Genomic DNA, 13,058 nt, shown 5'->3' on the forward strand with positions numbered 1-13,058 from the left:
TTATTTTATATTAAAAATTCTATTTTCTTAACTCACACCTTTTTAACTTCATAACCTATATTTTTAATAATCTCAATAACTCCCATGCCTTTCATATTCATAACCTCCTAATATTTAATGTATAAGTTTATGATAATTTATTATATGTTACTCCATATGTACTTATATAAGGACTTCTATGTTTTGAACAAATATGATTTATACTAACTTTATATTTTGCTTAAAATGGTTACACTTAATTTGGTAATTAGATCCAAAACAACCCATGCGCATTGCGCATGGGGCGAAGCTTAGTAAGTTGTCGATTGCCATCGGTTGTTGTGGGTTGTGTCTAGCATCGCTCGTGGCAGCTGATGACTTTTGGCAACAAATGGCGGAGCGTCGTGCAAGTAGCGTTACAAGGTGTCGTGTGCATGAGGCGAAGCTCAGTACATGTCGATTGGCATCGGGTGTTGCGGGCGACATCGCTCGTGGCGGTTGATGGCTTTTGGCAATGGAACGGCAAAGCGTCATGCAAGTAGCGTCGCAAGGTGCCATGCGCATGGGGCGAAGTTCAGTAAATTGTCGATTGCCATCGGTTGTTGTGGGTTGTGTCTGGCACCCCCTCGTGGCAGCTGATGGCTTTTGGCAACGAACGTTGGAGCGTCATACAAGTAGCGTCGCAATGTGCCGTGCGCAGGGAGCGAAGCTCAGTACATGTCGATTGCCATCAGTTGTTACGGGCAACATCAGGAGGCAACATCGCTTGTGGCGGCTGATGACTTTTGGCAATGGAACGGCAAAGCATCGTGCAAGTAGTGCCGCAAGGTGACATGCGCATGGGGTGAAGCTCAGTAAATTGTCGATTGCCATTGGTTGTTGTGGGTTGTGTCTGGCACCGTTCATGGCAGCTGATGGCTTTTGGCAATGAACGGCGGAGCGTCGTGCAAGTAACGCCGCAAGGTGCCATGCGCATGGGGCGAAGCTCAGTACATGTCGATTGCCATCGATTGTTGCGGGCAACATCGGGAGGTGACATCGCCCATGGTGGCTGATGGCTTTTGGAAATGGAATAGCAAAGCGTCGTGCAAGTAGCACTGCAAGGTTCCATGCGCATGGGGCAAAGCTTAGTAAGTTGCCGATTGCCATCGGTTGTCGTGGGTTGTGTCTGGCATCGCTTGTGGCAGCTGATAGCTTTTGCAAACGAATAGCGGAGCGTCGTGCAAGTAGCGCCTCAAGGTGTCGTGCGCATGGGGCTAAGCTCAGTACAAGTCGATTGCCATCGGTTGTTGCGGGCAACATCGGGAGGCGACATCGCTCATGGCGGTTGATGGCTTTTGGAAATGGAACGGCAAAGCGTCGTGCAAGTAGCGCCGCAAGGTGCCATGTGCATGGGGCGAAACTTAGTAAGTTGTCGATTGACATCGGTTGTTGTGGGTTGTGTCTAGCATCGCTTGTGGCAGCTGATGGCTTTTGGCAACGAACGGCGGAGCTTTGGGCAAGTAGCGACGCAAGGTGCCATGCGCATGGGGCGAAGCTCAGTATATTGCCGATTGCCATCGGTTGCCATCAGTATATTGCCGATTGCCATCAGTATATTGCCGATTGCCGATTTCCATCGGTTGTTATGTGTTGTGTCTGGAATCGCTCCAACCCCCTGTTCGTGCTTTGCGGGGCTTGTCTTGGATTTGCAATGTTGGCATCGGCAACAACACATGGTTGCGTGTCGCGTGTTGGGGTTGTTGTTCGCTTGTATCGGCGAGGCAAGTGTACGTGCGGCAGATGAGTGGTATTCGGCTTGTGTGGCTAGGTTGGATCCCTGCTTGAGCAGCAACGTCCTAGCCCGCATGCCATCTCAGTCATGGCACAAGCACAAATTAGGCTTGTTCGGCGTCGGTTTTCTGTGTTGCATACCTAATGCCAAGGCATTATCAAGCACAATCGGTTGCCTTTCACCCCTCGCGTTCTACGTGCGGGGTGAACCAAAAGTTGCAGTTGTGTTCCATGTCGTCCTCGCTTCGCCTTGCGATGGCTTGGTCCACAACTAGTATGCTCGGACTCTCGGATTCGGTAAACGCAATGGGCATGGGGTTTTCATTGGCTCCTATCTGCCCAAAGAATGCTCATTACGAATGACAGTTGTGCTCGTCTTGGACTTGGTCGTGCCCTTTGGGTCAGCAATGCTCATGCGACGCCGGCGTCAATGAGGAATGCTACCTGGTTGATCCTGCCAGTAGTCATATGCTTGTCTCAAAGATTAAGCCATCCATGTGTAAGTATGAACAAATTCAGACTGTGAAACTGCGAATGGCTCATTAAATCAGTTATAGTTTGTTATATGGTATCTACTACTCGGATAACCGTAGTAATTCTAGAGCTAATACGTGCAACAAACCCCGACTTTCTGGAAGGGATGCATTTATTAGATAAAAGGTCGATGCGGGCTCTGCCCGTTACTCCGATGATTCATGATAACTCGACAGATCGCACGACCATCGTGCCCGCGACGCATCATTCAAATTTCTGCCCTATCAACTTTCGATGGTAGGATAGTGGCCTACCATGGTGGTGACGGGTGACGAAGAATTAGGGTTCGATTCCGGAGAGCGAGCCTGAGAAACGGCTATCACATCCAAGGAAGGCAGCAGGCGCGCAAATTACCCAATGACACGGTGAGTTAGTGACAATAAATAACAATACCGGACTCTATGAGTCTGGTAATTGGAATGAGTACAATTTAAATCCCTTCATGAGGATCCATTGAAGGGCAAGTCTGGTACCAGCAGCCGCGGTAATTCCAGCTCCAATAGCGTATATTTAAGTTGTTGTAGTTAAAAAGCTCGTAGTTGGACTTTGGGATGGGCCGGCCGATCCGCCTTAGGTGTGCACCGGTCGTCTCGTCCCTTCTGTCGGCGATGCGCTCCTGGCCTTAATTGGCCAGGTCGTGCCTCCGGTGCTATTACTTTGAAGAAATTAGAGTGCTCAAAGCAAGCCTACGCTCTGTATACATTAGTATGGGATAACATTATAGAATTTCGGTCCTATTACGTTGGCCTTCGGGATCGAAGTAATGATTAACAGAGATAGTGAGGGGCATTCGTATTTCATAGTCAGAGGTGAATTCTTGGATTTATGAAAGACGAACAACTGTGTGGCATGCGCATGAGGCATTGTTTTGGATCTAATTACCAAATTAAGTGTTCTATTTAGATGTTCGATAACCGCTTATCTCATGAATCAATAATTCAATTAGTCCAAATAGCCCCGTTGTGGGGTTTTAATTGGATCTGAGTGGTTTCTGTGGAATCAAAAAAGATTTTTAAATTTGTGTTACCAAACACCAATGCCCATGTTCGAAAGAGAAAAATATAAGACGTGAACATGTAGTAGATCTATTGAACATCTACTGAGATTTCTGAACCACGCTATATAAAGTTCCAAATTGTATCTTTCATCCATTCCATTTTAAGGAGAAATAGAGAAGTAAAATTGTCTGACTATAAGGGTGTGTTTGGTATGAAGGAAAATATTTTTCGAAAAATGTTTTCCAATTTTTTCATGTTTGGTTGGCTTAAATGTTTTGGAAAACATTTTCCTTATGAATTCATTTTCCTCCAATTGGAGGAAAATATTTTCCAAAACTCCTTCTCAACCTTCCCCACCCTCACCAACCCACCCCACGCTCTCTCCAAAAAAGAGTTTTTTTTTCCTTTTTTTAAAAATTTCAGTTTTTCCATTACCACCCACCCTACCCCCACCGCAAAAAAAAAATTCCAATTTCAAATTTCTGTTTTTTCTTTTTTCTGAACTCCCCCCTCCCCCCCCCCCCCCCGAAAAATATTTTTTAAATATATTTTTCTGTTTTAATCTTTTTATTTATCATTTTAAAGGTTCAAAATTTTACAAGTTCCAAAATTATGAGTTCGGAGGTTTATGTGTTTGGAAGTTTACGGGTTTAGAAATTATAAAATTTACGGGTTTGAAATTCGCGGTTTTGAAAGTTTAGCAGTTCGAAAGTTTATGAAATTTGTGGGTTCGGAAGATTGTTGGTTTGAAAGTTTATGGCTTCATGTTTATTATATCTAAACTATTTATGAATACTTTTGAGAAGTCATTTTCTTTAATTTGCGTACCAAACACCGAAAAATGAATAAGATTACTACTTGTTTTGTTTTCTTGAAAAATATTTTCCACAGAAAACATTTTCCGTTATACCAATCACACCCTAAGATACGATTATTGTGTTAAACCTCACACCTTTTTACTTGCTAGTGATTCGCGCAGCTGTTGTTGGAGCACGAGGTTTACAATTGGCAAAATTAAGGTAAAAATAGCACGATATAGTCAGTTTTCGGATTGGTCATTCAAATATAGCCAGCATTTACGAAGTCGATGAAAAATAGCCACTATTTTGCTGAAACAGAGACTGGTCCAGCATAATATACTAGAGTTCGGTGCACTTGTGTATGAACTCCAGCATATTATGTTGGACCGGTATACTTTGCTGACGCCAGTATAATATACTGGAGACTGAAGCGTCTGTGCTCCAAACTCCAGTATATTATACTGGACAATTATACTTGTTGGAACTCCAGTATATTATGTTGGAGTTCTAGTATACTTATGCAGGAACTCCATCATATTATGCTGGAGTTCCAACATACTTATCCTGGAACTCCAGTATAATATGTTGGAGTTCAAGCATACTCATGCTGGAACTCCAATATAATATACTTGCATATTTTCCGGGTTTTGAACAGTGTTTTCTCTCAGATTTATCTTTACATGAAAAGTGGCTTAATTTCGATTACTTTTGAAACTTGACTATTTTTGAACGACCAATTTTAAATCTGGCTATTTTTAAATTTCTCCCAAAATTAAGTGAACACAACCCTAAGCCCATAGTGCAGAAATATAAGGAAAAACAAAAAGGGAAAAAGAAATCAACGTACAGTAAGAGACAATATATGATTGAATAAGTCATATTTACTTTCCAGTTAATAATACAATCAATCATGGGAACAAACGAGAAGGGAAGAAAAGAAAAACTAGCATCAAAAAATATGTAACAGTTGGACTAAACTCTTTAAGACACTCACAACCAGAATACCGATGGAGGTGGCACACAGGCATTAGCCTTATTCTGTTTTTCGAAGTTACAATTTCACTTCAGGAGGAGACCTGTAATATGCAGGAACAGTAGCGGGGAAGAACATCTGCCTCACTCCTTCTGCCTTGATGATAGGGAAAATAATTCCAGATGCACCCTGTGTTTGAATCGCGTGAAATGGTCAAAATATGAGGTCACACAAAAACGTGTGAAGATAGCAAATATTGAATGCAAAAAAGCAAGATTAACACATACCGAGATCAGCCGGGCTCCAATCCACATACGTTTGGGTGATGGGAAAGGCAGCAGCAAGCGGCCAACACCATAGATAGCCACAGCAAAGAAGTGACAAACGAGACTTAATGGACGAGGGTTTAAGCCAGAAAGCAAAGATACAGGTCCTGTGGAGAATACTCCACCAAGGCTCAAATAGTCAAAGCATGCATCGCGCATCTCCTTCCTAGCTTGATCAGGTGAAGCACAAAACACCTTATACAATGCACCAGCCAATGTATTGATGGTAGATGCCACCGGCTGCAGATAAAATATGCAAGCAGAATAAGTCAATATCTATAAAGGCAAATAATATTCTAGGTTACGTCTCACATATTGCTGCAGGAGAATAGGTAAGTTATAGAAGAATTGAGAAGAGTTGAAAATCCTAGAACACTAGAATGAACCAAGCCTTTCGCATTACTTCCGTTATATGTAGATTGATAGCTGGTGAAATCATCAAAGGCACATCAGTTTTTGGGTTCCAGAACCTTGATACTCACTAGTCAACATAGATCTAGTCAACTCACTAGGGATTCTTTAAGTAGATAATAGGTACCAGCTCCAAATCTTCTGCTTATGGGAGGAAACATTTAAAATGATATTTACCTTACGCAAGGTGTAAAAGGACTCCAGATATCTACAAAGAGTAGGTGCATCATTCAAATCACGAAGAGGTTTAAGAAGATCACGTAATACAACAATATCAGACAATGCTACAGTCATTCCTCCACCAGTCAAGGGATGGCGCATGTTGAATGCATCTCCCATGAGAAGAGCACCAGGAGTTGGATGAGGAGCAGCTGGCATGCTTCGGTTTGGCATTGTTCTGATGTTCCCTTTATCAATTGCAGCAATGAATGCATCTTTTATCTCAGGAGGCACCTAGAACAACCATGTGGACATCTCATTGAACATCATGCAGCTCAAGTATGTATAATACAATGATGACATGGTATGGCATTCAGGATAAAGTTTTCACCAATTCTTTACCTGGGGAGCGACGACGCTTTTCAAATATTTGGCCATTTCACCATTTGAAATAGAAGGCACTTTTTGACCAGGTACATCAACAAGGCAACGGACCTCAGTACTGCTTATGGGGTAGAACAGGATAGGTGATGGATCAGCCAAAATGACATGTCCATGGTTTGCATGTGGAAGCTGGCAGTTCTCCAGGACCAGACCAACAAAACAAGAAGGCACTTCTACCTGTACAAAACGTGACCTGTCATTGTGAGTTGATGAGAAACAAAAGGAGGGGACAACAACGGTGATGTTCATAGAAATTTTTTGTTCATTAGGACAATCTTGGGTGCAGTAATTCTTATTCATCCAACAAGTAACAGCAAAAGATTTCACAAATTAGCTTTTTGAACAATTAATCACCCAGCGCCATCTTCTTTTTTAAAGACAAACCCAAGAGAAATATTGGTTAGTGTCCTTACCTTTGGGTCACAAAGTGTACGCCGTAGATTCGAGAAACAACCATCGCACACTATGGTCAATGGTGCATAGGCTTTCAACTCTTCACCAGATTTGTTTTTGTACTGAACACCTCTAATGGTCCCGTTTTCTTCTAGCAGAGACGTAACAGTGCCTTGCTCCAGTTTCACACTGTTAAAAAATCAAAGCCAACATGCAGAGCATTTAATCAATCTAAGCAGAGATACTTCAACAGGAAACTGTTTCAATAAACCAATTACGCCTTCATCCCAAACTAGCAAGGCCAGATATTTGAATCCTCTACATATATTCAGCAGGAAATTGTTTGAAGATGTAAAACCTTATAGCATTGAATTAAGAAAGGAGGTATATCTATCAAGAAAAAATGGTAAGAAGGAACATACTTGGGAAGAGATGCAGCTTTCTCTCTCATTCTTTGAATGAAACGCCCATTGTGAAAGCTCCTCCCAGATACATCAGCATGAAACTTCTCCAGGGGATAAGAAAGACGAGTGCTCTTGCCATCCTTGAAAAGAGCATACCCGAACACTCGCTGAGCATCAATATTCTCCACACAATCTGCAACAGGCCAAGATAAAAAAAATATGAGAAAATGCAACAGAAAAGGATAGAACAAGCTAAAAATCAAAGACATCTTCCTTTTTTCACCTCAAGAGAATAAATTGACAATAAATCACATTATTTGGAAGCTTTACCTTCCAAACCCAACTCCTGCAATTTGAGGAAGCCACCTGGTTGTAGGAGTTCTCCAACAATTCGATCAGGCTCTGTCAAATCTCTTTCAATCACTTTTACATGACGCCCCTCCTGTAGTGCAAAATGCATAATCACAAGTCTCATTAAAAGATCCCATTTTTTCCTCTTTCCTTTCAATATTTAGCCTATGATTTCACAGCAAATTTTAATAGATAAAGATTTACTATTTGCAGTCACCACCAGCTAGTAAAACTTGATTCTATGTGCTATAACCGTCCCTTTTCTTCTCATAACTTGTAGGGTAAAAAATTATTGTTTTTATTCCTTCACACCAAATGCTTCCATTACAAGTCATATTTCATTTCTCTGATTTCATCAAATTAACAAATCAATTTCATGTCTTTTATAAATAATCACATCAACTATGCTCTTCAGATACATAAATCAATCAATCTAATTACTCCTCAATCTCAATTTAATTTCTTTTGTTAAAAAAAAAAAGATGTACATATAAATTGATAAAGGATGAGAAAGAAAGAAATATACTTTGCCAAGGGTGTGAGCAAGAGCGGCACCGGCAACGCCAGCACCGACGATGATGATGTCAGCGTCATCGTTTGCGTCCTTTGATCTGCATTCTCCATCATACACCGTTGTGGTAGTGGTGCTGGTGGTGGCGGGGTCATTATTTTTATCTTTGCGGCCACCATTTCTCTGAATGAAAAACCACAAAACTGCCACGAAGCCAAACACCACCGCAAGTACAGATCCGGAAAGACCCATATCCACCATTGTCTGCGACGGCAAACGGCGACGGAATTGGTTCTCTCCGTCAAAAACTCCTTCTATAGCTTAGAACAATGGGAATCTTTTCTCTATCTAAAACAAGAAAATGTTGATAATAAAAACACTAAAAACAAACAATATATTAAAAAATGTTGGGTTGTAAATTGATGAATGCTTCGCTGGCGAAAGGGAGAGATTTCAGGACAGCATGCACACTTTGATGACTTAAACCAACCCACACCACCCCCTAATTTTATAGGCTCCATTTATACAATATATATTCAAATAAAATGTTTGATCCAAAAACATTTTTTTTAGGTAATTTCTATTTGGTAAAAAGAAAAGAAAAAAAAAAGTTGCTGGTTTTGCTTAAATGGTTGTGGTGCTAGTTTTTTTTTCTTTTGTTGACTCTAGGTGGTGTTTGCCTAATTTTGGGGTTAGGCTTGAATACTTAAGGATGTTACTTAATTACGTAATTAAGGCGTGATTTGGATTTTGTGCTAACAATTGTTTATATCAATTGGCCATCTGACATTAAGATATATTATTGATAAAAATGGTCATGTTCTTAGAGAAGACAAGAAGGATACTAAGTGAGAGGAGTGTTCAAAGAAATTACTCCTTCCGTCCGAATTTATTTAATACAATTTAAATTTTAGATTCAAACTTCTTAATTTTGACCTCGAATTCGAATATAAAAGCTTTAAATTTGTTAAAATAAAATTTACATATTTAAAAAGTACATAAAATACTATTTTAAGTCAAAATAATTAATAATTTAAAATACTTAAAGATATAAAAATTATAGTCAAAGAAAAATTCTTTGACTCTTAAAATCAAATAAATTGGACAAGGGAGTACTTAAATTCTTTGACTTTTTTTTAATTCAAAATAAAAAAAAGGATCTTATACGTGAATCTGGAACCAAAATATGGTTCTTTTGGACTTAAAGAACGAAAAATGTAGAAAAAAGACTTAGTGACCAAAATATGTATAGCGTTTTTTTTTTTTTGAAAAATGCTATATTTTAACTGCCGTTTGTCCAGTAAAGTACAGCGTTTTTTCAAAAAACGCTATATATAGGGTTCTTTACTAAAATGTTATACATGTATATAGCGTTCTTTACTAAAGCGTTATACATATTAAGTGGGCCCACAAATAATTCTTCTGTGCTTAACTGACATAACAATAATTCAATTGGGTGTTACACCTCCTTTTTCACCCGCGCCGCAAGGGCGCAGAGGGGGTTTTTTCAATTTAAGTGACAATATTTGAAATGGGATTATTTATTTAATTCAGAGTCGCCACTTGGAAAGGTTTGGCTTTTGGTGTCCCAAGTCACCGGTTTATCTTGAATCCCAAATCGAGAAAATTTTCACTTTCCAAATGAAGTATGCGAACCAGAAATTCTAAGTAAGGAATTCTGTTGACCCGAGGGAAGGTGTTAGGCACCCACGGATCCCGTGGTTCTATCACGGTCGCTTAAATTATTATAATGGCTAAATATCTGATTTTAATACATGTTATAACTTGTGTGCTTTTATTAGGTTTAAACCGCTTTTATTATTATTTTTTTATGGAATTGCAACGTCATGAAAATGCATCTCGAACCCCGTCGCAATCAATGCACCCGTGGTTGTTAATACATTCCGATTTCGTTGAGATTTGGATTTGGGTCGCATAAATGCGCACCAGAATTGAAGAATGTAATTTAATTAAAAATCGCGCCTAAAAGTCTAACGCGTTATTATCTTTGAGGAAGGCCGTAAAAATTCGCTAAACGGACCATCCCAAATTCTAAGTATTTTATTATGACCAATTATTGAGGGCCCCGCAATTTGCATTTTTATTTGGCAAGGCATGCCTCATTTTTGTTTTAAAAGGATCGACCTATAGTGACTATGTTTTCTATTTCGTTTGTCTCTATAATGAAAGAAAAAGAATTCTAACTTATTTACATGCTCACGAGTTATTATAGTCGAGTTTCGAAAGTGAGTTGTTTAAAGAGTTTACATGGGCAGCGCATAGAATGTTCTAAATACAGACAGTAAAAGAAAGAAAAGACTACATTAAACTACAACTTCGAATATTTTCCATTTTTTTTGCATTCATGCTTCGAGTAGCTTACAAGATGTACCAGTATATCAGTTTGTGTACCTGGTATTTGGAAAGCAAGGAAAGAAGATGAAGATCAGTGGAAGCAGCAGAAGTGTAAATACACAGCAACAAACAGGTTCAGCAACACAGCAAAACCAGTAACGACTAGTAGAATAACCCAGTAACAGATTGAAAACCAGCAGTACCAGAATGCAATCGCAGTCAAAGCAGAAGAGAGACGGATACAAGATGCAGTAGTTTACTGATTTTGAATAACACTCAAGGAAAGGCAAAGGGAAACTATTCAAGTAAAAGTTCAACTTGTTTTTCTCTTTTGCTCTCAAATTCTGATTTCTCAAAATTCAGTCAACTCTCTCAACTTTCTTTTTTCTTCTTCAAAGTCCTCCAAGTCTCTCCCCAAAGTCTCTCTCTAAGTCCCTCCCTTTTGTGTCACAAAATGACTCTATTTATAACAAGACTCTTGTCTTGAACCACTCCCCGAAATATTCCCATCATTGCATGCTTTGCTCCCCACTACCTTAAACAAAAGAATTATTCCCCACTATTTTGTGTCTTGTCCCCCACTATATTAAACTAAAGAATTATTCCCCACTATCTTGTGTCTTGCCCCTTATTATATTAAATAAATATATCACCTCCCCACTAACTTATGTCTTGTCCCCCACTACGTATTATTTAAATATTATTTAATACTTAGTCGACAGAGCACTCATTAATTATTTTTGAGACTCCTTTAAAATAAATACTGAAATTACCATTCTACCCCTGAAAATACTGCAATTTACCATTCTACCCCTATCAGCTATATCAAATCCACCTAAATAAATTAACCAAACTATAGCAGTTATAACTAATTTCTAATCAAATTTCAACAACAAATAATCAACTTCTGCATAATAAACTTGCCAAATTAACAAACATTCATGAATTACTAACTGAGTCAGATTCATATCAACAAACTTAACAAGACAAACAAGTAGATTTAAATAACTAAACTCAACATCAGTTGAACTCAAACTAAATCAAACAACTTTATAACAAAGATAAATGATTCGAACTAAAATAAACACTTGGGACCAACATATAAACATGCGACATTAAATCACTTGATGAAAAACTAACAAACTCCAAACAAAATGAGCACGAATCTGTCACCTTCATCAACATATCCAACAAATCCAAACAGATCGGGGGTGCAACAAGAATATCATTTCTATGTAAAACATTTACAAATTAACACATTTGTCATGGAAGCGCAAGCAGCAGGAATTAAGAATAGAGAAACAGAACCTTTCATTGAATGACCAACCCGAGTCGACGTACAAGAGACTCGATCAAAACTTTACCGGACCAAAGCTTGAACCTCGACGGAACTGAGCAGACCTCGGATGGCTGGTGTTTGGGAGATGGACTGGGCGTGTGATGTTGCTGGGTTTGGCTGGAGGTGAACGACGGAGCTCAGGCGTGGTGGAGCTGGAGCTTGCGACTGGAGGAGCAGTGGCTGGAGCTCGCGACTGTGGTCGTTCATGGCTTGGAGCTGGACGATAGTGGTTTGGGTGTTCGAAGGAGAAGAACGTGAAGCAACAGCTGCTACTCGACGGGGCTCCAGTGGTCGTGGGGCTGGTTGATTGGTTGTCGACTGGAAGAAGGATGACGAGGACGATCTGGTTGGGATAGTGAGGTTGAGCTCGTCCGGTTGACGGATGTAGCGACGAACGGATGGAGTCTATAACGACGATGAGGGTGGTCTGGGTGTTCGAGCTGGAGGTCGTGAGGACGATGAATAAGATGGTCGTTTGGACGTGGATGGTTGAAGCAGCCATTGGAGAGGTCTTTTGGAAGCTTGAAGAAGAAAAGAAAGAGGGGGGGATGGTTTCTTTTAGGTTTAGGGTTTGTTTTGTGAAATGAAAGATAGGAAGATAGGGGTGTTGGATATTTGGAGTTATGGACTGGGTCGACCCGGTTTGAAATGGACCGGGTCGTAGGGGAAGGCTGGGTATTTTGTTTAAGATTTGAAGAAAAATCCTAATCCGATTTCTTCTATTTTTGTTCTTTTCTATTTATTCAATTTCCTAAATAATAAAGCTAAAAATGCTAAGATTAAATTATAAAAACCCAAAATTATCTAAAAATACTAATTAGCTCCTAATAATAATTAACACACAATTAAATAGCAATTAACGATAAAATCACACAATTTGGACGTTAAATGCTAAAAATGCAAAAATACATATTTTTTTATGATTTTTTCATTTTGTAAAATAAAACATAATTACTCCTAACTGTAGAATTAAATATTAAATGCAAATACGACATATTTTTATATTTTTTATTAATATAACAAATAAACATGCACAAAAAAAATACAAATAATTATCCAAAAATGCCACAAAAATTCAAAAATTGCACACAAAGGAAAATTATTTTATTTTGAATTTTTTGGGAGTAATTCTCATATAGGGCAAAAATCACGTGCTTACAGCTACCCCTCTTTGTTCGAAAACACGAAGGGTTTTCGTGCAAAGATAAAGCGAGCGATTTTTGCCCATCCGAGTACTCCGTGTGAAGCATTTTTTTTTGAAAAAGATTTGACCGAACCTTTGCTTCAAAGGTTTCCTACATATCCTGG

At 39.3% G+C, this 13,058-nt stretch overlaps 1 protein-coding gene across 1 annotated transcript; it reads right to left on the bottom strand.

Annotated features, from left to right (window-relative positions):
* Nucleotides 1–4,928: 4,928 nt before the first annotated feature.
* On the bottom strand, nucleotides 4,929–8,538 carry LOC104211864 (squalene monooxygenase SE2-like). Its single transcript, XM_009761004.2, has 8 exons — nucleotides 8,072–8,538; nucleotides 7,525–7,636; nucleotides 7,213–7,387; nucleotides 6,811–6,979; nucleotides 6,356–6,574; nucleotides 5,972–6,247; nucleotides 5,345–5,623; nucleotides 4,929–5,246 (listed from the first exon to the last, which is right to left on the bottom strand). Exons 1-8 carry the CDS (start codon nucleotides 8,315–8,317, stop codon nucleotides 5,136–5,138), a joined length of 1,587 nt encoding a protein of 528 aa, XP_009759306.1. The 5' UTR covers nucleotides 8,318–8,538; the 3' UTR covers nucleotides 4,929–5,135.
* Between the last annotated feature and the right edge of the window lie 4,520 nt (nucleotides 8,539–13,058).

This window comes from Nicotiana sylvestris, chromosome 4, assembly GCF_000393655.2.
Source record: "Nicotiana sylvestris chromosome 4, ASM39365v2, whole genome shotgun sequence".
Lineage (NCBI taxonomy): Eukaryota > Viridiplantae > Streptophyta > Magnoliopsida > Solanales > Solanaceae > Nicotiana > Nicotiana sylvestris.

Coding starts and splice junctions, on each gene's coding strand:
- LOC104211864 (XM_009761004.2), bottom strand. CDS start 8,317: ATGGTGGATATGGGTCTTTCCGGATCTGTACTTGCGGTGGTGTTTGGC. Junction 6,575..6,810: donor GTACACTTTGTGACCCAAAG/GTAAGGACACTA, acceptor CGTTTTGTACAG/GTAGAAGTGCCTTCTTGTTT. Junction 5,247..5,344: donor TTGGAGCCCGGCTGATCTCG/GTATGTGTTAAT, acceptor ATTCAAACACAG/GGTGCATCTGGAATTATTTT.